The sequence below is a fragment of the Macaca nemestrina genome, chromosome 18 (assembly GCF_043159975.1).
Source record: "Macaca nemestrina isolate mMacNem1 chromosome 18, mMacNem.hap1, whole genome shotgun sequence".
NCBI classification, from domain to species: domain Eukaryota; kingdom Metazoa; phylum Chordata; class Mammalia; order Primates; family Cercopithecidae; genus Macaca; species Macaca nemestrina.
The window spans coordinates 16,071,947-16,096,103 of NC_092142.1; the positions used below are offsets into that span (position 1 = coordinate 16,071,947).

The 24,157-nt window shown below is 49.4% G+C and overlaps 1 protein-coding gene and 1 long non-coding RNA gene across 3 annotated transcripts in view; one reads left to right on the forward strand and one right to left on the reverse strand.

Annotated features, from left to right (window-relative positions):
* The window catches only part of LOC105467719 (ATP binding cassette subfamily C member 1 (ABCC1 blood group)), a 195,150-nt gene that overhangs the window by 147,598 nt on the left and 23,395 nt on the right, over window positions 1-24,157 (forward strand). For both annotated transcript variants that reach the window (XM_071084179.1, XM_071084180.1), the window contains exons 20-23: window positions 7,382-7,472; window positions 10,159-10,294; window positions 14,807-15,014; window positions 18,229-18,539. In XM_071084179.1, the coding sequence (XP_070940280.1) occupies window positions 7,382-7,472; window positions 10,159-10,294; window positions 14,807-15,014; window positions 18,229-18,539 (746 nt within the window). The remainder of the gene's footprint in view (window positions 1-7,381; window positions 7,473-10,158; window positions 10,295-14,806; window positions 15,015-18,228; window positions 18,540-24,157) is intronic.
* LOC139359838 (uncharacterized) lies at window positions 20,575-23,733 on the reverse strand. Its single transcript, XR_011616329.1, has 3 exons — window positions 23,663-23,733; window positions 21,462-21,526; window positions 20,575-20,618 (listed from the first exon to the last, which is right to left on the reverse strand). It is a non-coding gene; the product is annotated as an uncharacterized lncRNA (long non-coding RNA).

Genomic DNA, 24,157 nt, shown 5'->3' on the forward strand with positions numbered 1-24,157 from the left:
TAGTGAGGTTTGCCCCTGGCAGGCAACCAGGATAGAGGCCAGCGATGTCCCTAAACATCCTATGACACTCAAGACTAATTCCCCCTTACCCTGCCCCCCATGACAGAGAATCCCCTGGCCAGGACATCCAGAGCACCGAGAGGAAGAAGCCCTGTATGCTCCGACTTCACACTGCTGACTTCTTCCCTCGTTCTCTTGGGAGAAGGACCTTTATTCCAACAATATGGCCATTTTTCTCTTTTAAAATTTTTTATCTATTTATTTTTATTTTTATTTTTTGTAGAAATGGGATATCACTTTGTTGCCCAGGCTGGTCTCGAACTCCTGGGCTCAAGCGATCCTCCCACCATGCTGGAATTATAAGCATGAGTCACGGCACCTGGCATGTGGCCATTTTTCAACACCTTGCTTGAACCATCTGTTAACCTCATGGCAAATATTTTTCCCTCTTAAGTATTTATTGAGTTTTCCTTATTGATTATAGAAGCAATGTGTGCTCATCATAGACATTTGTAAACTACAGAAGAGTACAAAGAATCAGGAAAATGCTGGTCATGGTGGCTCATATCTTTAATGCCAGGACTTTGGGAGGCCGGGGTAGGTGGATCACCTGAGGTCCGGAGTTCGAGACCAGCCTGGCCAACATAGTGAAACCCCGTCTCTACTAAAAATACAAAAAGGTCGGGAGGCTGAGGCAGGAGGGTGGCGTGAACCTGAGGGGCGGAGCTTGCAGTGACCCGAGATCACGTCACTGCACTCCAGACTGGGTGACTTCGTCTCAAAAAAACCAAAAACCAAAAATATTAGCTGGGCGTGGTGGCGGGCGCCTATAATCCCGGCTGCTCAGGAGGCTGAGTCAGGAGAATTGCTTGAACCCGGGAGGCAGAAGTTACAGTGAGCCAAGATTGTGCCACTGCACTCTAGCCTGGGTAACAGAGTGAGACTCTGTCTCAAAAAAAAAAAAAGTCCCAAAAAAGAACATCCTTCCACCCTCACCACCCAGAAAGGGAGCTGCTGTTAGCTTTGGCATCTTTTCCACCTGTCCTTCCTTCTTAGACCTTTTCCCTTGACAAGATTGAGAGCATTTCGTCGGGTTTTCTCATCTCCTGCCACCTTTGATTTCTTAACAGTGGGCCGTAGGCACCTCCCCAAGTTACAGAAATTGGTTGTCAGCACAGAGCAGCTGCCAAGAGAGTTCATCGTACAGACCCCACATTCCTTCTGGCTGTCCTCAGAGGCCGGATTTCTTCCTCTTTTGAGGATGAAGAGCTTTCTGTGCCGAGGCTAGGGGAGGAGGTTGGTGAGACAGTCAGTGAATGCCGTTTTTGGTCAAAAATGAGGCGTTGACTGTAAAGCTGTGAGTCAAATTCTTCCCTCCGGGGAGGCTGGCCTGCTGGACCTCGCCCAAGCAGAGTTCCAGAACCTTCTTGAGTAAAGGCAGTGTTGGTAGAATAAACAGTGAGACGGCTGGCAGCAGAATACAGGCAGGACTTAACGTGGGTCAAGGGTAGAAACAGCACCTGGCTTGACAGCATCCGAAAACCAACACCTGCTGGTTGCACGAACTCAGTGACAGTCATTGAATTAAAAGTTTCGTGTGTTTGCTTTAAAAAAAAAAAAAAAAAAGAATTCTTACTACTTTGTAGCATTCTCCTCCCTGGCCCCCAGCCTTCATTTCCCTCTTCTTCCCTGCTTTGATTTCTTTGTGGCACTTATTGCTGCCTGGAGTAAATTATGGATCTACTTGTTCGTTTATTGTTGATCTCTTCCTTTGGAATTTAAGATCTCAGGAGTTTGTTTTGTTTTGTTTTGTTTTGGGAGTCTTGCTCTGTCACCCGGGCTGAAATGCAGCGGTGCGATCTCGGCTCACTGCAACCTCCACTTCCCCTGGTTCAAGTGATTCTCCTGCCTCAGCCTCCCAGGTAGCTGGGATTACTTGGGAGTAGTAATGTGCGCCACCACGTCCGGCTAATTTTTGTATTTTTAGTAGAGATGGTGTTTTGCCATGTTGGCCAGGCTGGTCTCGAACTCTGAACCTCAAGTGATCCAACCACCTCAACCTCCCAGAGGGCTGGGATTGCAGGCATGAGCCATCGCACCTGGCTGCTCTGAGGGGTTTTTGGTTGTCTCTCTATCCCCAGGACTAAGAAAAGAGCCTGACACATAGACAGACACTCGATAAATGTGTTAAATAATTGAGTGGATGAATCGCACCCTGGCTGTTCAAGGCACGTCCTGCGTAAGCAATGGGTAGGCCAGAGGGCTTTGGATGTTTACGCAGCAGCATAAATACCTCAGACTAGGAGAAAATAGGAGTAGACCCCTCTCAGGTCTGCTTTAGAAACCAGCTTTCTCAGTCCTGGCTGTGAGAGGGGCCCCTCTGGCAATGGAAAGTCAGCTCTGCTTCTTGAGTTGGCCATACAATTGTCGGTCTGTCCATCTGTCTGCTGGGTGTGTACAGAGTGCCTGCTGTGTGCCACAAGGCCACCTGGTACGTGAGCCTCTGTGTGGAATGGTGCCCCCCACCTTGAGTTGTGCAGTGTGCATCCTGTGTAACTGCACTTGGCCACCTGCTGTGCCAGGTGCTGGTAATACAGCGATGGATAAGACCCACTTCATGCCCTTGAGAGCTCACAGTCTGATGGGAGAGACAGACACCAAACAATAAGGGTATCACAGTGCTAAATGCAGTGATGGAGGAGTGCTTGAGGGCCTGGGAAATCCCAGAGAGGAAGCCCCCATCGCAGCCTGGGAGGGTCCAGGTTGATATCTGGGCTAAGTCAGCTGCTCTTCTCCTCTTGGGTACATGTGCATCTGGCTCTGTGTGGGGCCAGCCCTTGTCATAAGCAATGTCTGTCCTCAAAGGGGTTGAGGGCAGACAGTAAGTACCCAGTAAATGTGTGCTAAATGAACCATTTATTGGTGGGAGTAATGGTCCCATGCTACCTCCCAATGTCATTGCCTGGCCTGCCTACTCTTAATACTTTCTTTCCCTCTCCTGCTGTAAAAACAGGTGTGAAGACTGAAGGTTGGTCTGCATTATTTGTTTAGCTCTATTTATGGTTAAACACAGTTATGACTTTGTGACTCATGCCTGTATTCCTAGAACTTTGGGAGGCCAAGGCAGGTCTATCAGCTGAGGTCAGGAGTTTGAGAACAGCCTGGCCAACATGGCAAAGTCCCGTCTCTACTAAAAATACAAAAATTAGCCAGGTGTGGTGGCGGGCACCTGTATCCCAGCTGCTTGGGAGGCTGAGGCTAGAGAACTGCTTGAACCTGGGCAGCAGAGGTTACAGTGAGCCAAGATCACGCCACTTCACTCCAGCCTGGGCTAAAGAGTGAAACTCCGTCTCCAACGAACAAAAACCCAACACAGTTATGACTTTGGAGAAAGGGGTTGGTCTTCGGCAGTGTGCTTGTCCCAGATCCACCCAGCATGTGTGGGTTGGGGAAACTGAGGCACAAATGGAGCAGACCCTTCAGCCATTCTTGCCCCTCCCCTTTTAGAAAAGACAGCCCCTTCACTTATTTAGTTAGTTAGGGGCTTAGGGTGGGAGTTTTGCTTTGCTTCTTAACAACATCTTGGGTCTTCGGAATTCCCAGGCAGCAAAGTGATGGACGAGGAGGAAGCAGGTCAGTACTGCCTGGGGTGGAGTTGACTCTGCTCATCGAATGAGGCCAGAGACGGGCCGAGACCGTCGCTGCATGTCTGGGGAGGTGTGGCCAGATGTCTGGGTTTTCACTCCCCCGGTTGTTCATTGGTTCACTTAGCACACATTCACTGGGTACTTCCTGTGTGTCTGGCTTTGAGGCTGGCACTGGGGGATACGGCCTGAGTCCCCAGATCCCTTTATCGTCGCTGGTGACCTTGACTAAGCTTTACTGTTTCATGTGTCACGTTACCATGGCCAGCACGCCTCGAGGGGACCGTGCTTATGGAGTGCCTGGCACACAGTGGATAGACAATAAATGGCAACAGTTTGATTGTGAGCTGCCACCCACGCATCCTGGGGCACAGTCAAGACACACATGGGCCCAGACGATGCAGGGTGATCCGCGCCTGTGGGGAGCTGCAGCAGGTGGTGGTGGAGGGCCCTGAGGAGGGGTGTCACCTAGAGGAATTCCAGTGGCCAGAGTGGACCCGTCCCTCCTGCCTTCGGCAGTGTGTGGCTAAGGGTCCCAGCCAAGGGCTTTTTTTTTTTAAAAGCAACAGAAGCTGAATCTGGCCACCTTAAACAAAAAGACTGTTTCCTGGAAGGATACCGGGTAACTCATGAATCAAAGGCAGAACCGAGCCAGTAGAACTCAGGAAATGGGGACTCCGGGACCAGACAGACTCTTTTAGGACAGATGAACTGTCTTTGGTCCTTGTAGACCACTGATGAGGGTTCAAGTCCTGGGAGAGGGGCTTTCATGGGGCAATCTCGGACACTGTCCACCTTGGCTGGGGGAATCTGAGGCACCCTGATTGACAGGCCCACCAAGGCTGTAGGAAGAGGGAGAGCTGATTCCTTCAAAAGGCCAACAGGGGGCCAGGAGCAGTGGCTCACACCTGTAATCCCAGCAGTCTGGAAGGCCAAGGTGGTTGGATCACCTGAGGTCAGGAGTTTGAGACCAGCCTGGCCAACATGGTGAAACCCCGTCTCTACTAGAAATACAAAAGAATTAGCCGGACGCAGTGGTACGTGCCTGTAATCCCACCTTCCTGGGAGACTGAGGTGGTAGGATCAATTGAACCCAAGAGGCAGAGGTTGCAGTGAGCCAAGATCGCACCTCTGCACTCCAGCCTGGGCGACAGAGAAGACCTTGTCTCAAGACAAGAAAAAGAAAACAAAGGCTGACAGGATGGTGGACTAACCGATGTTCAGATTCCTCCTCTTAGGCGCTCGGTCCTCCCCCATGCAGAGTGGAATTTTCCAGCTGCCCAGTTCAACCTGTAGGGTAATTGGTGGGTTGAGAGGGTGAGACTGCCATAGCAGGCCACTGCATCCTTAGCGAGCACTGCATTCTTGCAGAAGCTCGCAACTGACCCTGGTGGTCAGTGAGGAACAGGAGAAGTGAAGGCTGAGGCTTACAGGAGGGCGGCCTGAGGCTGCTGGTAGGAGGAGGGGGCTCTCTGCGGCATGCAACCTCCGGATGGAGGTCCCTGGGAGTGTTCTGGAACATTCTCACTCCTGCACAAAGAAAGATGGTTAAGAGCGTGGCCGGTTCCCAGTGTTACGCATGTGTGTGAGAACTGGCTGCCTGGGAAGTCCTGCTTGGTGTCACTCTTCCTTCCTGGGTGATGTGGCTATTTGCGCTTTGTTTGTTTGTTTTCTTAATTTAGTGTTTAGTTAGTTTAGACAAAACAAAACAGATGCTGACATTAAAGGGAATGTTTAAAGCAGAGGTTCTCAGTTCCTGGCTATGCCTGTAGTTCTCTGGAGAACGTGTTTAAGGGGCTGCCATCACTGAACACTCGCCATGCCAGGCCCTGCGTGCGATCTCGTTTCATCCTTTCACGAATGAGGGTTGGGTCTGCTGCTGTTCCTGTTTTGCAGATGTGGAAGATGAGGCTCAGAGAAGTTTATCATTTCCCCAAGGCGCACAGCCAGGAAATGAGAGAGCACTTCCCACACATCACAGTTGATGGAGCGTGCTCTAATTCAGAGTCACCGCAGGGACCGGGCTAGACACGAGGGCACCTGCCTATTTTTTAATTTTAATTTTTTTTCTTTTATTAATGTTTCTTAGGTTTCTTTTTTAATTTTTGTTTTATTTTATTTTATTTTTTTTTGAGACAGAGTCTTGCTCTGTCACCCAGGCTGGAATGCAGTGGCACGATCTCAGCTCACTGCAACCTCTGCCTCCTGGGTTCAAGCAATTCTAGTGCCTCAGCCTCCCGAGTAGCTGGGATTACAGGTGCGCACCACCAACACACAGCTAATTTTTGTGTTTTTAGAATAGAGTTGGGGTTTTTCCATGTTGGCCAGGCTGGTCTCGAACTCCTGGCCTCAAGTGATCCGCCCACCTCGGCCTCGAAAGTGCTGGGGTTTACAGGTGTGAGCCACCATGCCCGACCGCCACCTGTTCATTCATAAAGCCCCCTTTGACTCATTTACAACCAAGACTGAGAATCCCTGGCATGGAGCGCCTCCCTGAGTCCAGGAATGATCTCTGCAGCCCCCTCTTCCCTTCCAGGCGTGTCTGTGTCTCCAGGCGTGGCTGTTTCTGCGAGACTTTGCATTTTTTAGCTCTGTTTTTATTTGTGTCACCCGAGTATGTTCCCAGGGTCACCCTAGCATGTTCCCAGGGTCACCCTGACCATGCTGCTGGCTGCATATCTATCCCTTTTGTGTCTTTTGTCTTGGGTCCTCTCCCACCTCTTCTGGGGTCAGCCCTCTCATGCCTTACATTGTGCTGCTTTCTCTCCTGGCACCAAAGAATGAGGCAGTCAGTGCAGAGTGGGGGCAGTAGTCATCATCCTCACTGAGTTATTGTGAACCGGGAAAGAGATATGATCTGTTTTGACACAGCACGATGCCCGAGCGCACTTGATAAATGTTGGCTGTCATTGTCATTGTTGATGTTCCGGTGATTATTATTGATGCCAGGTGAATTCTTACTGGGATCAGGGCAGATATCCAGCTGCCGTGTCCCTTGGTGTCCTTATCAGTGTCCTTCCTTAAGTCTGCAACCAAGGCATCTGCCAGGGCTGGGGTCTCATCTGAAGACTCAACCAGGGAAGGGTCCACTTTGAAGCTCACCTGGTTGTTGACAGAACTCGGTTCCCCAGTTGTTCAAATGTTGAAATACTTTCTTATTACTGTGGAGACAGCCACTGCCCCAGGTACCTTTTACCCTGAACTCTTGGGACCTCTGTGTGGTCTGGGAACTGAAGGGTTAACTTCTGGCACTACAGGGGTCTCTGGGCCTCTGCCTGTTGGCTGATGCCCTTGTCAAATTGGTTATCTATTTTGAGTATCACCTCTTCTTGTAGTGCTTGGGAATCAGGGGGCTATGCCCTTTCCCTGGTGTGGTTCCTTGCATCCTGGTCCTAGGAAGTGAGTTTAACACAGCAGAGCTACTGTTTTCTGGGCTGCGTTTTACCCATTGCTGCTGTCACAGGATGCTGGCTCAGGCCCAGTTCCCTCAGTGGATGGAGCCCTTTGCACAGTTGCGAAGCACTGTCTCTGCCCCAAGGGACTGAACCCCAAATACCACCTGCCCCACAACCAGACAGCCTGTCCGTGGCCTCTGCAGAGCAGGTCTCCTATTTCCGATCGTCCTGGCGGCCAGGTGCTCTGCTGTCTCCTCCCTGTAGTGGCTGGTGTTTCTTGCCCTTGGTTTTAGCATCTGGCTTATGTAACCCCACTTGCCCCCTTTGTCTCTCTTCTGCCAGGGGTCACGGGCATCAGCGGTCCAGGGAAGGAAGCAAAGCAAATGGAGAATGGCATGCTGGTGACAGACAGTGCAGGGAAGCAACTGCAGAGGTAAGAGCGGGGAGGGTGGCCCCAACCCGAGGACCCTGCCCTGTCAGTGGGAGGACAAGTGGAGGGACAGAAGAAAGGCCTCGGCCCCCTGGGGTCCTGGAAGTCCTGGTCTTTCTGCCTCCCCTCCCAAATCCTCTAAAGACCTTGCTTTTCAGAGCACAGAGGCCCAAAGAAGGAATGTGACACTCTTCTTGCCAGGTGGCACGACACGCACAGTCCTCATGATTTAACCATCTGTCCCCACTTCTGACACTCATGTTCCCTACATGGCGTGAGTCTTTGCTCAGATCCCTTGGTGGGGCCTGGAAGGTTCAGGCTTTATGAAGCAGCATTCGATTTAAAACTGTCTCAAGGCCAGGTATGGTGGCTTATGCTTGTAATCTCAGCATTTTGGGAGGTTGAGGCAGAATGATCGCTTGACGCCAGGAGTTTGAGACCACACTGGGCAATACAGCAAGACCCCATCTCTACAAAAAAGGAAGTATGTTTGTGTTTGATTATAGAGGGTTTCCTTAGATCCTCGGGGATTTATACCATATGCAGTATGTTAACCATACTAGTTTTTAAAAATTGGCTAAGTTGGCCAGGCATGGTGGCTTACGCCTATAATCCCAGTATTTTGGGAGACTGAGGTGGGCGGATCACCTGAGGTCAGGAGTCCGAGGTGGGCGGATCACCTGAGGACAGGAGTCCAAGACCAGCTTGGCCAGCATGATGAAACCCTGTGTCTACCAAAGATAAAAAAATTAGTCAGGCATGGTGGTGCATGCCTGTAGTCCCAGCTACTCGGGAGGCTGAGGCATGAGAATCACTTGAACCCGGGAGGTGGAGGTTGCAGTGAGCCGAGATCGCACCATAGCACTGCAGCCTGGGTGACAGAGCGAGACTCCGTCTCAAAAAACAAAAACAAACAAAACCCAGAAAACAGCAAAATAACAGCAACAACAAAACTTGACAAAGTCAGAGCTTAAACATACCTGACCCCAGAGATTTGAGAAAGGATCGGGGACCTGCAGTTGCTATAGGGATCAGGAGAGAGCAAAGACGATGCAGCCTCGCACTGTGCCTGGAACAGACAAACACTTGGTAGATGTCACTTTTGCCATTGTTATCATCTTACACAGCCTAAATTGTAGTGGGAGGCTCCAGACAGTGCATGAGTGTAGAAGGGTATAAGATTTTCTGTCCAAGGTGTGTGACTTGTGAAGTCCTACGTCATGAAGCAGGAAGCCCCAGCTCCCCATCTGAATTCTAGATTCCATCCAGAGTTGGTTCTGATTCTTCCCTCTGCTCCCTGAAAACTCACTCTTGCTTTTGGATTTGAGGGCCACTTCCTCCTCACTTGGCCTTAACCAAAGACCGTTGCACAGATCTTGTGGGTACGGAAAGGTTACGCACCCCCAGGCCCTAGTTCAAAGAGGGGAGGTGCTGGAGGTTTATTCAGTCTGCAGGAAGTATTTTCAGGGAACACAGTTCTGGGGGTGCAGGGATGACTCACATGGGGCTCCTGACCTCAGGTAGCTTGTAATCTTGTGCAGGAGATAAGTAGGTAGAGAAAGGTATAGAAATTTCTACGGCAATGAGCCACAGCTGTGTTTTGCATGGCCTCCATAATTTCTTTCTTTCTTTCTTTTTTTTTTTTTTGACATGGAGTCTCCCTCTGTCACCCAGGCTAGAGTACAGTGTGCACTGGCGCAGTCTCAGCCACTGAACACTAAATTGGCGGCAGTGCAATCTGTGATCATCTCTGGGGATCTGCATAAAGCTGATGACCACTGATGTGCAAAAAGTGCTTTTTTTTTTTTTTTTTTTTTTTTTTTTAATTTGAGGCAGGGTCTTACTCTGTCGCTGAGGCTGGAGTGCAGTGGCGCAATCATGGCTCACTGCAACTTCTGTCTCTGAGATTCAAGCGATTCTCCTGCCTCAGTGTCCCGAGTAGCTGGGACTACGGGCACGCGCCACCATGCCCGGCTAATTTTTGTATTTTTAGTAGAGATGGGGTTTCACCATTTTGGCCAGGCTAGTCTTGAACTCCTGGCCTCAAGTGATCCACCCACCTTGGCCTCCCAAAGTGCAGGGATTACAGGTGGAAGCCACTGCACCTGGCCGAATAGTACTTTCTGAGTAACACGCTTCTGTGAAGGAGCAGCCAGGGCAAGTTCCTTCCCCAACCCCCGCCACATTTGTAAAACTAGAAAATTGAACTCGCTGGGTACTTTTCTCTGTGTTTTTCATCATGTGTTACATTTTGAATCTTTTTCATGTTTGAAAAATGATCTGTGATGCGCCCTGTTTTATCTTTTATTGGCGGTTTGTTTGTTTGTTTGTTTTGAGATCAATTAGAATTGATCTAAAAAAAAAAAAAAAAAAAAAGGCAAGCACGCACTTTTTGCCTATCAGTGGTCATGGGTTTTCTGCAGCCTCCCAGAGATCATCACAGTTTCCCACAGGTCTCATTCCTGCCTGAGACACTGCCTTTCTCTGGGGACCTGGAACCCTGGGGAACGACATGGTGGGGTGTGATGCACATGTGCACGTGTTCATATATATGTTTACACGTGTGCGTGTGGAAACACTCCGTCTCTTATGCCATGGTTCAGACCCACAATAGCAGCCCCAGCAGGGAGCCCTCCAACCCTGCCCAAGGCATCCGTGCCGTTGACACCCCTGTGCTTTGCTTCTCCAGACAGCTCAGCAGCTCCTCCTCCTACAGCGGGGACGTCAGCAGGCAACACAACAGCACCGCAGAACTGCAGAAAGATGGGGCCAAGAAGGAGGAGACGTGGAAGCTAATGGAGGCTGACAAGGCGCAGACAGGGCAGGTGAGATTCGCTCCTTAAATGATGATGGTGGCTGGAGTTGACAGAGCGCCCGCTGTGCACTGGCACTGTGCAAAGTGCCTTGTCTGTGTGAACTCACGTGTCCATCACAACACACCTCTGAAGGTACTGTTGACAGCGCCAGAAACTGAGGCGGGAGAGGCTAAGTGACTGCCCCAAGGTCACTGCTGGTCAGCGGCAGAACCAGGATTTGAACCCTGGCAGACTCCAGCGTTGGTGCTTGTAGTCTCTGCTCTACTGACTGCCTGAGCAGCTCACGGGGTCTCGTTAGCTAGAGGCAAGCCGGATGCTTTAAATCAGGGCTTCCTGCAATGTGGGGTTCAGTTGTGCATGAGATGGTTTCCGGTTGTGCACAGACACATTAAATGACAGATGAATGTTTGTTACATTTCTTTTTTTTTCCTTTTCTTTTTTTTTTTTTTTTTCCTGAAACAGAGTCTCACTCTGTCGCCATGGCTGGAGTGCAGTGGTGCGATCTCGGCTCACTACAACCTCTGCCTCCTGGGTTCAAGCAATTTTCCTGCCTCAGCCTCCTGAGTAGCTGGGATTACAAACACTTGCTACCTTTCCCAGCTAATTTTTGTGTTTTTAGGGTTTCACCATGTTGGTCCAGCTGGCCTTGAACTCCTGACCTCAGGTGATCCACCCACCTTGGCCTCCCCAAGTGCTGGGATTAGAGGCGTGAGCACTGCGCCCTGCTTATTTTTTATTTCCCATTTGGTCCTAATGATTACGTCCCTGAGAAAGTCTCAATTGAGTCCTACCCTGCCTTCAGTACCTAACAACCACTAGCCTCTCTTCGTAACAAGGAGACCGGGTTTTGAGCTCCTGTTTTATTGTTTTTCAAGATCGTCTCTTTTGGGCAAATGTTAATAATTCTCCATTTGTGGTGGTGATCCAAAGTTTATTTTTAAAAATACATGTGGTTATGTTTTTTTTTTTTTTTTTTAAAAAGGGAATTGAATTTTTAAAGTAGGTAAAAAATAAGCATGCAGATAAAGAAAAACAAAAAATCCCATGAAAGGTGGTAGCGGGGGAGTGAGGTTGGGGCACCTTTTCTTAGATCCGCCCGGATGTGTCCAGAACTTCCCAGGACTGTCTGTTCCTGGCTTCTTAACTTGTCATCACAGTCGGGACCATAACAAGGGGCAGAGGTGACTGTGGTGTCCTCTCCTGCCTTACCCTTAGTGACCCTCCAGGAAGCCAAAGAAATTACCCCAAATCATAGGACATGGGAAGGAAGGCCAGAGATGCCAGGCCCATTTAATCCTCACTTAACTCCGATTTTATATTCAAGGAACACCAAAGCCAGGGGGCTTATAACTTGTCAAAGTTGGACCAGGAGTGGAGCCAGGCACAACATGCTCATCATTTCTTTCTTTCTTTCTTTTTTTTTTTTTTTTATTTGAGACGCTGGAGTGCCATGGCGTAATCTGAGCTCACTGCAACCTCCGCCTCCCGGGTTCAAGTGATTCTCCTGCCTCAGCCTCCCTAGTAACTGGGACTACAGGCATGCGCCACCATGCCCAGCTGATTTTTGTATTTTTGGTAGAGATGGGGTTTCACTATGTTGGCCAGGCTGGTCTCAAACTTCTGACCTCGTGATCCGCCCGCCTCAGCCTCCCAAAATGCTGGTGCTGGGATTACAGGCGTGAGACACGGTGCCTGGCCTTTTTTTTTTTTTTTTTTTTAATTTGTTTTCTTTTTTTTTTCTGAGACAGGGTCTGACTCTGTCACCCAGGATGGAGTGCAGTGGCACAATCATGGCTTACCGCAGCCTCCACCTCCCAGATTCAAGTGATTCTCCCACCTCAGCCTCCCGAGGAGCTGGGACTACATGTGTGCACCACCATGCTTGACTAATTTTCTTTATTTTTTGTAGAGATGAGGTTTCACCCTATTTCCCGGGCTGGTCTTGAACTCCTGGGCTCAAGTGACTTGCCTGCTTCCCAAAGTACTGGGATTACAGATGTGAGCCACCCCACCTGGCCGCACACTTGTCATTTGTGACCCCCGAGCCCGCCACATTCCATTGCTCATGAGAAAGAGGTTCCCGAACGCTGTAGGCTAATTTCAGGGACGGCAGCAGCTTGGCTGCATATGATGAAGCCAAGTGGTGAAGTAAACACATTCTCAATTATGACCTGTCTCCTCACCCACATATTTCATTTTCCAGAATGGAAACTTGAAAACTCAAAAGGAAGCAATCAGGTACACACCAGACCTGTTATCTTTCACCTGTTACCTTTCAGCTAGACCGTAGGGTCAGATGATTCTTGGTTTTTTTTCTGGTGGGGGCCAGGGCCTCACTGTGTCGCTCAGGCTGGAGTGCAGTGGTGTGACCAGTGTTCACTGCAGCCTGAAGCTTCTGGATTCAGGAGATCCTCCTGGCTCAGCTTCCTGAGTACCTGGGACTATGGGGTGGACCACCACACCTAGCTAATTTTAAACTTTTTTGTAGAGGCAGGCTCCTACCGTGTTTCCCAGCCTGGTCTCGAACTCCTGGGCTCAAGTGATTCTCCTGCCTTGGCCTCCCAAAGTGCTGGCATTATAGGTGTGAGCCACCACGCCCAGTTTCCAGATGATTTTTATGACCCAAAATTCAGCATGAAAAGCTTGAAATGACAGTGAGCACAGACACGGGTAAAGATCGCTGGAATTTCTTGAAACCAAGCCAGGTGGTTTAGGCAGGGGCCGGCCTAAAGCAGAGTGCCCTGTCTGTCATGTCAGGAGGCTAGACTGATTTGTTTAGACCCATGCTGGGCGCCACAGGGAATACAGGAGGGAAAGAAACTGGCAGCTTTGCCTCCGGAGCGAGCTGGACACTGGGAAGATGGGTGAGACGGTGTTCTGTGCTCAGAGGGAAAGGAATTGGGGGAGGCTGGCCCAGTTGGGGTGTGGAGGTGACACTTGGCCTTGGTTGCCAGGCAACATGTCACACATTGCTTAAAGCTCATTGGTGGCTTCTGCTTTCTGTCAGTCTTGGCATAAAAGTTGGAATCCTGACCCGAGTCTCCCATGCCATGTGTGGTCTGACTGCGACCCATCTCTTCAACCTCTCGTTCGTTGCTGCTCCGTGATCTGGCTCCAGCCACCAGTGCCTTCTCTCAGTTCCCCAGCTGCGCTGTGTTCCCTCCTACCTCAGGGCTTTTGCACGTGCTGGTTCTGCCACCTTTTTTCCATTTTCAGATGGTTTAACTCCTTTTTTTTTTTTTCCTGGAGGCAGTGTCTCCCTCTGTCACCCAGGCTGGTGTGCAGTGGCGCAACTTTGGCTCACTGCAGCCTCCGCCTCTATGTTCAAACGACTCTTGTGCCTTAGCCTCCTCCTGAGTAGCTGGGACTGCAGGCACGTGCCCCATGTCCTACTGGTTTTTGTGTTTTATGCAGAGACAAGGTTTCGTCACGTTGGCCAGGCTGGTCTCGGACTCCTGACCTCAGGTGATCCACCGGCCTCAGCCTCCCAAAGTGCTGGGATTATAGGAATGAGCCACCCTGCCCAGCCAATACCCTTTATTGTTTTTATTTTTTAGAGATAGAGTTTCTGTGTGTTGCCCAGGCTGGAGTGCAGTGGCGCAATCTCGGCTCACTGCAACCTCCGCCTCCCAGGCTCAAGCGATTCTCCTGCCTCAGCCTCCCGAGTAGCTGAGATTACATGTGCCTGCCAACAGGCCCGGCTAGTTTTTGTATTTTAGTAGGGAAGGGATTTCGTCATGTTGGCCAGGCTTGTCTCAAATTGCTGATCTCAGGTGATCCACCTGCCTCGGCCTCCCGAAGTGCTGGGATTACAGGCATGAGCCACTGCACCTGGCCTTGGTTTAACTCTTCAATGTCACTTCCTTGAAGAAACCTCCACCAATACCTCTCTAGACGGCATTAGGTCAGGATGTCCACTTTTATACTCACGTGGAATTGTGCGCCGTTTACGGCCCTTCTCTGTGATGATGCATTTATCTGGGATGGTTTGATGGGAGCCAATCTCACCATGCGACTGGAAGCTCCATGCATGAGGGCAGAGACCCTGTTTTTTTTTTTCCTTTTTGAGCTGGAGTCTCACTTGGTCACTCAGGCTGGAGTGCAGTGGGGCAATCTTGGCTCACTGCTGCAACCTCTGCCTCCTGGGTTAAAGCAATTCTCCTGCCTCAGGCTCACCATTAGCTGGGATGACAGGTGCCCACCACCACACCCGGCTAATTTTTTGTATTTTCAGTAGAGGCGGGGTTTTGCCATATTGGCCAGACTGGTCTCGAACTCTCTACCTCAGTTGATCTGCCCGCCTCAGCCTCCCAAAGTGTTGGGATTACATGTGTGAGCCACGGTGGCTGGCCCTTGACTTTGTTTACTGCTGACTTTGTCGAATAGCTAGAGGGGAGGGTGTTCTAGGTAGGAGCCAAGACAGGCAGCTGGGTGGCGCAGTGCTGCTGAAGTCCCTGAGCTTGTGGGGCTGGGGCGGGGTGCATGCGTGTGCTAAGCTGCCTTATCTCCCATGGTCTCCAGGTCAAACTTTCCGTGTACTGGGACTACATGAAGGCCATCGGACTCTTCATCTCCTTTCTGAGCATCTTCCTTTTCATATGTAACCATGTGGCCGCGCTGGCTTCCAACTATTGGCTCAGCCTCTGGACTGATGACCCCATAGTCAACGGGACCCAGGAGCACACGAAGGTCCGGCTGAGCGTCTATGGAGCCCTGGGCATTTCGCAAGGTGGGTGCCACTGTCTCCCACCCCGCCCGATTTGGGCCCCTGTTGTGACTTTGTCTAATTACAGAAATGGATCCTTAGAGTCCTCAGGGTTTTGTGGGACCCCAAACCAAGCCAAACCCAGAGGAACAGTAGCTGTCAGCCAGTAGACACTCAGATATTTGTAGAGTCAGTGTTTGAGTGCTTTGTTCATATGGGCCTTGGTGGTAGATGGGAGGAGTGCTCCAGTGTGCCCATTTTACAGATGAGGACAGTTGAGAACAGAGGCCACTGGAAGCACTGTGGGTTGGGAAGGACCCCCGTGACCCTATTTGCTTTGTAAGGGTGACAGAGCTTCTGTGAGGTCTGATTTGTGGACTTTTGCCTGCTGAACGAGGGTGGAAATTGGCTCATACTAGTAATTCCCAATTATGGGCAGTGTTGTCCCCCAGGGATGTTTGACAATATCTGGAGATGCTTTTGGTTGTCACAAGATTGAGAAACCCTGCTGTTGGCCAGGCATGGTGACTCACACCTGTAATCCCACGCTTTGGGAGGCTGAAGTCGGAGGATCGCTTGAGGCCAGATGTTTGAGACCAGCCTGGGCAACATAGTGAGACCCTATCTCTAGAAAAAATGGATAAGTAAAAAAATAGGTAAATAAAATAAACTACAGGTGCACGTGGTGGTATGTGCCTGTAGTCTCAGCTACTTGGGCAGCTGAGGTCAGAAGATTACTTGAGCCCAGGAGTTTGAGCCTACAGTTCGACCTGTGATTGCACCACTGCACTCCAGCCTGGGTGACAGAGCAAGACCCTGTCTCAAAAAACAAACAAAATCCCCTGCTCTATACCGGTCTGTGTGGTTCTATGGGAGTCCTCAAGTGCAGCAGCGTTGATAATAACAGCTGGCGTTTACGGAGCGTTTACTTGGTGCTTGGCTGTGTTCTAAACACTTCCACGTGTTTTAACTTATTTTATCCCTGCAGCAGTCCTGTGAGGTAGGAGTTAATATTTCCGCCATTTTGGAGATACAGAAATTGAGGCCCAGAGAGGTTGAGTGAGTTGCTGAAAGTCACACAGCTAATACATGGCAGTATTGGCATTGAACAAGGCAGTCTGGCTCAGGAGCTCACGCTGTTATCCACTGTGCTATGCAGTATGTGAGCTGTGTTTGCAAATACACATGTATGGTTCATATGATACATTCACAGTAAATGGATAGTCCTGACACATTTGAGCACTTCCTGTATGCCAGGCACATTGCCAAGTGGGGACTTTACATTTCACAGTGCTCTGAGGTTAGCGTCATTGTCCCATTGTACAGATGAGGAAACTGAGAGATTCAGCGACCTATAGAAGGTCCCATAGCTGGTAAGTGGCAGAGATGGGATTTGGCAGCATTGGCTTCAGAGCCTGTCACTTGAGCCCCTGCCTGTTGGGTGTCTTCCTATAAAGAGGCCGAGACAGAGGCCTCTGTTCCTAGGAGTTGCTGCTCTGGAACGCGCAGTGGCCTCCTGTGCATTGTTTGAGAGAACCACCAGTGTCTCAAGATCTCCAGGAGGTGGCTTTGGGAAGACCTGCTGATAGCAGAGCACACATGGATTCCTTGACTCTCTCAATCCCTACCCTCCCCTTTCCTTGCCATTAGCGGAAAGGACTGTGGCCTACAAATTATAATTGAGGGAAGATAGAGAACAGAGAGGGTGTGGTATTACCTGAACTCACACAGCAACAATGTCTGTTCCAGAGCTGTGCTGTCTGGTGCAGTAGTTGCAAGACACAGGTGGCTATTTTAATTTCAATTGTTAAAATTAAATAAAGGCCGGGGCAATAGCTCACGCCTGTAATCCTAGCACTTTGGAAGGCCAAGGCGGGTGGATCGCTTAGTCCAGGGGTTCAAGACCAACCTGGGAAACATGGCAAAACCCTGTCTCTACAAAAGTACAAAAATTCGCTGGGCATGGTGGCACATGCCTGTAATCCCTGCTACTCAGGAGGCTGAGGTGGGAGGATTGCTTGAGCCCAGGAGGTCGAGGCTTCTGTGAGCCATGATCACAGCCCTGCACTCCACCCTGGGTGACAGGATGGGAGAGACCCCCTCTCAAAAGAAAAATAAAATTAAAGATTTATTCGATGAGACTAGACAGGTTTCAAGTGCTCAGTAGCCATCATTTCCATCATTTCAGAAAATCATCTTAGATAACACTGTTCTAAAGCAGCGATCCCCAGCCTTTTTGGCACTAGGGACTGGTTTCATGGAAAGGGTGGGGAATGATTTCGGGATGAAGCTGTTCCACCTTAGATCATCAGGCATTAGTTAGATTATCATAAGAAGCCCACAACCTAGGTCCCTTGCATGCACAGGTCACGGTAGGGTTTGCACTACTAGGAGGATCTAATGCCACTGCTGAGCTCACAGGAGACAGAGCTGAGGTGATGATATCAGCTCACTTGCCCACCGCTCACTTCCTACTGTGGGGCCTGGTTCCTGGCAGGTCATGGACTGCTGCCATTCTGTGGCCCCGGGGTTGGGGACCCCTGGTCTAGAGGAGTATGGCGTGTGGATTAAGAGCAGGCTGTCTGGATTAATATCCCATTTCTGCCTCTGATAGGCACAGTATACTAAGGGCAAAGGCATTCACTTATCTGGACTTCAGTTTTCTTATCTGTAAATTGAGTAGTAATAGAAGTTATTCGGAGTCATCATAAAAATTAGTTACATGTAAAACCCAGCACAGTGCTTAGCACATAGGAAGTACCCTCCGAATAATAGCCACCACCATCATCATCATTATCATCATCATTATTATTATTATTATTATTATTATTTTTGAAATGGAGTCTCACTGTGTCGCCCATGTTGGAGTGGAGTGACGCAGTCTCAGCTCACTGCAACCTCCACCTCCCGGATTCAAGCGATTCGCTTGCCTCATCCTCCCGAGTAGCTGGGATTAGGCGCCTGCCACCATGCCTGGTTAATTTTTGTATTTTTAGTAGAGATGGGGTTTCACTGTGTCAGCCAGGTTGGTCTCGATCTCCTGACCTCAAGTGATCCACCCGCCTTGGCCTCCCAAAGTGCTGGGATTACAGGTGTGAGACCCCATGTGTGGTTCCTCATTATTATCATTGTTCGAAGTTGGGAGTCCAGGCCTGCCTCGTCCGCAGGGCCACTCCTCCCTGCAGTGCCTGGTCAGCTCCCCCTCCGCATTGTGGAGTTTAACTCCAAGTGTCTGCAGGGATCGCCGTGTTTGGTTACTCCATGGCTGTGTCCATCGGGGGCATCTTGGCTTCCCGCTGTCTGCACGTGGACCTGCTGCACAGCATCCTGCGGTCACCCATGAGCTTCTTTGAGCGGACCCCCAGTGGGAACCTGGTGAACCGCTTCTCCAAGGAGCTGGACACGGTGGACTCCATGATCCCGGAGGTCATCAAGATGTTCATGGGCTCCCTGTTCAACGTCATCGGTGCCTGCATCGTTATCCTGCTGGCCACGCCCATCGCCGCGATCATCATCCCGCCCCTTGGCCTCATCTACTTCTTCGTCCAGGTAAGGGGTGAAGTCTTAGTGTTCAGGACAAGCCCTACTGTGCATTATACACCAGTGTTTCCTAAAGCCTCGTTTTATCTCACCATGTCCCCAGTGTGGTGCTTTTGAAGCATGTAGATTTGTTTTTGTCAGTTTCGAATACGTAAATTGTTTTTTTGCTCACAATAACAAAATGCACTTTTTTCCTAAGTTTTATTTTTCCACCTGTCAGTTCAAAAAGGAAACAAAACCTATTGCTATAAAGACAACTTCATTATTAAAATTTCTTTTTTTTTTTTTTTTTGAGACAGAGTCTCGCTCTGTCGCCCAGGCTGGAGTGCAGTGGCGCAATCTTGGCTTACTGCAACCTCCATCTCCCAGTTCAAGTGATTCCCCTGCCTCAGCCTCCCAAGTTAACAGGCACGCACCACCACAGCCGGCTAATTTTTGTATTTTTGGTAGAGACGGGGTTTCACCAATGTTGGCCAGGTTGGTCTCAAACTCCTGACCTCAGGTGATCTGCCCACGTCGACCTCCCAAAGTGTTGGGATTACAGGTGTGAGCCACTGCGCCCAGCCTAAAATTTCTTCAAGTATAAAATTCTTTAGTTCCTAAGCCTCCTGCAGGAGACAGGAACTAAAGAAAAAACATGAATAATAGCAGCTTAAATAAGACAGATGTTTCTTTTTCTCTGTCATAATGGAAATTTAGAGGTAGGCTGCTCAGGGCTGGTATGGCAGCTTCATGAGTTAAATATCCCAGATACCTGCTTTTATTTAAATACTTTAATAATCTTACCATATTTATACAAGCCTTTCATTCTTAAGTTGGCCTCATGGTCCAAGGTTGCTGCTGGAGCTCCAGCCATTATATCTATATTTCAGTCAGTGAGACCAAGGAAGGGAAGTAGGGCAAGGGAGCATTTGGGTGCTGAATCAGCACTACTCCCTTATCTGCAGGCACACATTCTTTTTTTTTTTTTTCTTTTTTTTTTTGAGACGGAGTCTCGCTCTGTTGCCCAGGCTGGAGTGCAGTGGCCGGATCTCAGCTCACTGCAAGCTCCGCCTCCCGGGTTCACGCCATTCTCCTCTGCAGGCACACATTCTAAGACCCCTCCTAATGGATGCCTGAAACCGCAGATGGTATTGAATCCTACATATACTGTTTTTTTTCCTGTACATACATACTTATGATAAAGTTTCATTTATAAATTTGGCATAATAAGAGATTAATAGCAGTGATTTATAATAAAATAGAACAGTTATAGCAATATGCCAGTATCACTACTCCTGCACTTTAGAGGCGTTATTTTTATTATTATTATTATTATTTTTTGAGACAGAGTCTAGCTGTGTCTTCCAGGCTGGAGTGCAGTGGTGGAATCTTGGCTCACTGCAACATCAGCCTCCCATGTTCAAGCGATTCTCTTGCCTCAGCCTCCCAAGTAGCTGGGATTACAGGCATGTGCCACACCCAGCTAGTTTTTGTATTTTTAGTAGAGACGGAGTTTCACCATGTTGGCCAAGCTGGTCTCAAACTCCTGACCCCAAGTGATCCGCCCGCCTCAGCCTCCCAGAGTGCTGGGATTACAGGCATGAGCCACTGTGCCCAGCCAGGAGCATCATTGAGTAAATTCGGGTTACTTACACATAAGCCTCACAGTACCATGGCAGTCAGTCTGATAACGGATATGGCTGTTAAGTGACTAAACTGGCAGGGAGGGTCTGCAGCGTGGATCCGCTGGACAAAGGGATGATTCACACCCCAGATGGGACTGGGGGAGATTTCATCACACTACTCAGAAGGGTGCACAATTTAAAACTTACACATTATTTATTTCTGAGATTTTTCATTTATTTCATTTCATTTACTGTTTTTCGATCGCAGTTGACCATGGATAACCAAAACCATGTGTATTAGTTTATCCTCATGCTGCTGTGAAGAAATACTCAATACTGGGTAATTTATTGAGGAAAAAGATGCGATTGACTCACAGTTCCGCACGGCTGAGGAGGCCATGGCAGAAGGAGAAGCAAACATGTCCTCCTTCACATGGCGTCAGGAAGAAGAATGAGGGCGCCACGAAGTCAGGGAGCTCCCCTATAAAACCATCAGATCTTGTGAGAACTAACTCACTATCATGCGAACAGGTTGGGGGAAACTGCCCCTATGATTCAGTTATCTCCAGCTGGTCCCTCCGATGACACATGGGGATTAACGGAACTATAATTCAGGATGAGATGTGGGTGGGGACACAGCCAAACCATATAGCCGTGGAAAGCGAAACCTTGGATCAGAGGGACACCTGTACATCTAATTGTCCAGAACTTAGTCATGGGACCAGCTGTATTCACAAGGGACCCTGGGAAGTGTCATGTTTCAGCTGGGCACATAGCACTTCCCAACAAGAAGTTTCTGTTGGGCCTGGGCGTGGTGGCTCACGCCTGTAGTTCTAGCCCTTTGGGAGGCTGAGGCGGGTGGATCACCTGAAGTCAGGAGTTTGAGACCAGCCTGACCAATACGATGAAACCCTGTCTCTACTAAAAATACAAAAATTAGCCAGGTGTGATGGCATGTGCCTGTAATCCCAGCTACTCGGAAGGCTGAGACAGGAGATTGCTTGAACCCGGGAGGCGGAGGTTGCAGTGAGTCAAGATTGCGCCACTGCACTCCAGCCTGGGTGACAGAGCGAGACGCTCTCTCAGAAAAATAAAGAAGTTTCTGTTGGGAAAGAAGGAGAAATTGTGTAGGCAGTCAGTCATCTCTGCTGCATCCCTTCTGCAGAAACGGTTATATGTTCTTTGTTCTTTAAACACATGTGGTTTCTTAGCATATCGCAGGATAGATCATGTTTTCAATTGACAGGTGGAACATCTTGCTAAGTAGGAGAGCTGAGAGTGCAACCTCAAGTCTCTCCAGTTCCCAAACTGTGCCGTTACTTACCCCTAAAAGATTAACTGCAGCACGGTTGCCAGTAGGGATGGGTTGTTTAGATGGGAGCATTCCAGCTGCAAAGCAAAACAAGAGTAAGAAACCATGAGGTATGGCATATTTCAAATCATGCTGCACAGCTGTTCAGGTGGCATCCAGGGGGCCTTGGTTCAGTCAGCCGGCCCCTGCGCACCACTACACTGTGGCCCAATGATTGATGAGAACAAACAGTGATGGAATCAGAGAGTAGGTCCGGTTCCCGGAGTCTCATTATATCCCCTTGAAATTGGTGCCAGCTTTTTTTTTTTTTTTTTGCATTTACTAAAAATGTTATCTATGTTCATACGCCAGCTGGAAAATTTCCTGAAAGACTCAAAAAGAAGACTCCAAAACAGGCCAAATGCAATGTTGAGGGCAACTTAAATGTCTGCCAATAGCAGGACCTTGGGGACACCGTGGAGCGATGTGGCTTTGAGCAGGGGTACGCAGTGGAACAATGTGGCTTTGAGCAGGGATAATTAGAAGACACAGCTGTTGGAACACCAAGGATTTTATTTTTCAACAACAAAGGAAATGATTTCAGCAAAGGACCAAGTTGTATGTGCGCTGTCATCACTGAGATAAAATGTGTAATGTGTGTGGGCAGGACTGGAAGGGAGGTGGATACATGAAAACATCCTCTTTTTAAGGGTCAAGATTATAGGATAGTAAATTTTTTAATGGCTTTTGGCTAAACGTACATTTATCCTCTCACCAGGCAGTCTCATTCTTCAGTGTATATGGGGGAAAAAAAAAAAGCAAAGGCAGTGCTTAGAATATTCTCAGCATCTTGATTCATAATCGGCCCAAACTGGAAACAGCTCAAATGTCCGTTAACAGGACTGTGGAGAAATAAATTGTGATATAATTATACAATCTATGGCCGAGTAGTAAAAAGGAATGGAATGCTAATACACGACAATTTGGATTTATCTCACAGATAATTACAGTGATCAAAAGAAGCCAGACGCAAAAGAGTAGGTACTTTGAGATTTCATTTACATGAAGTTTGGTCGGGTGAGGTGGCTTATGCCTGTCATCTCAGCACTTTGGGAGGCCGAGGCGGGAGGATCGCTTGGGCGCAGGAGTTCGAGACCAGCCTGAGCAAAATGGGAATACCTGATCTCTACCGAAAATATAAAAATTAGCTGGGTGTGGCGGCATGCACCTGTAGTCCCACCTACTTGAGAGGCTGAGGTGGAAGGGTCACTTGAGCCTGGGAGGTGAAGGTTGCAGTGAGGTGACATTGTGCCACTGCACTTCAGCCTTGGTGACAGAGCAAGTTGTCTCAAAAAAACATGAGATCGGCGGGGCGGGTGGATCACCTGAGGTCAGGAGTTTGAGACCAGCCTGGCCAACATGGTGAAACTCCGTCTCTGCTAAAAATACAAAAATTAGCCAGGTGCGGTGGTGGGCGCCTGCAATCCCAGCTACTCAGGAGGCTGAGGCAGGAGAATTGCTTGAACCTGGGAGGCAGAGGTTGCAATGAGCCGAGATTATGCCACTGCACTCCAGCCTGGGTGACACAGCAAGACTCTGTCTTAAAAACTAAAAAAATTATCAGATCATTCCTGAACAAATATTCATCTCAGGTTAGATTTTTCCAGTAAATAAGGTTCAGAGGCAGCGGCAAGTGAAGGAAATTGAACAGGTAACACCCTTCAGAGCGATTTACATCTGGACTGTTCAGAAGGCAAGCCAATGAGAGAGGAAGGAGATGTGGTCCAGGGTAAGATGGGGCAGAACCACCTGGGCCTTCAGCCGCGCAGAGGGGTCTGGATTTCATGGGAGGCGGTGGGAACAGCTGGAGAAGAAATTATATCTGATCCACATTCCAGGAATTGGCGGAACAGCTATTCTGAGACTGCGTGGGGTTGTGTGGTGCCTGGGTTCACTTACAGAGCTTCTAGGGCCTCAGGAGGCTCTCCATCTGTGGTTCCAATTAATGCCTGTGCCGCCACCCAGAAAGAAGCTGCCAACCACAGAGGCCTTGTAAAAGCCACCTGCTGCTGTTGATGCTGTCTGTTGGACTCTGCCCCAAAGCAGCCCAGTACACCTGGCGCAGGGCAGGACGCAGGGAGGCTGAGTTCCTAGCAACCCCGTATTAGTTTTCCCAGCTCTGCTGTCAAGAAGCAATTGTAGGCACCTTTTGGAATCGGGAACCCTGAGCTCACCAGTTCCTTTTGCATAGATGAGAAAACCTAGTCTAGGAGAGTGCGGTGTCCTCAAATGGCTGGTGCAGCCTCTGATCCACAGCTCCACAAAGCTTCCAGAGGGTGGCTGGCTTTTGTTCTGAATCTAACGAGACTTAGCGGGCGGCTCTTGGTGCCTGGCACTGGCTAAATGCCCAGGTTGGGGCAGGCAGAGCAGATGAGGCATCTCCCGGCGAGGGTGGGTGGAGCTGCTTGTGAAACGTATCATCGTAGCCCAGGAGCTGGGACACTGAAGCCCGGAGATGGTGCTCATGTTGGAGGATGGGAAGGGCTTCCCTAGGAAGTGACATTTGTGCTACCATCTGCTGGGTGATGAGGAATGGCCTGGATGGGACAGGAATGGTGGTAGGGACAGGCGGCCTGTGTACAGGAAAGGAAGGGGAGAGTTACAGGACAAGATGAGTTGAGGGAAGCGTGGTTGGCAACTCTAAGAGCACTGGGAGGCCATCGAAGGAG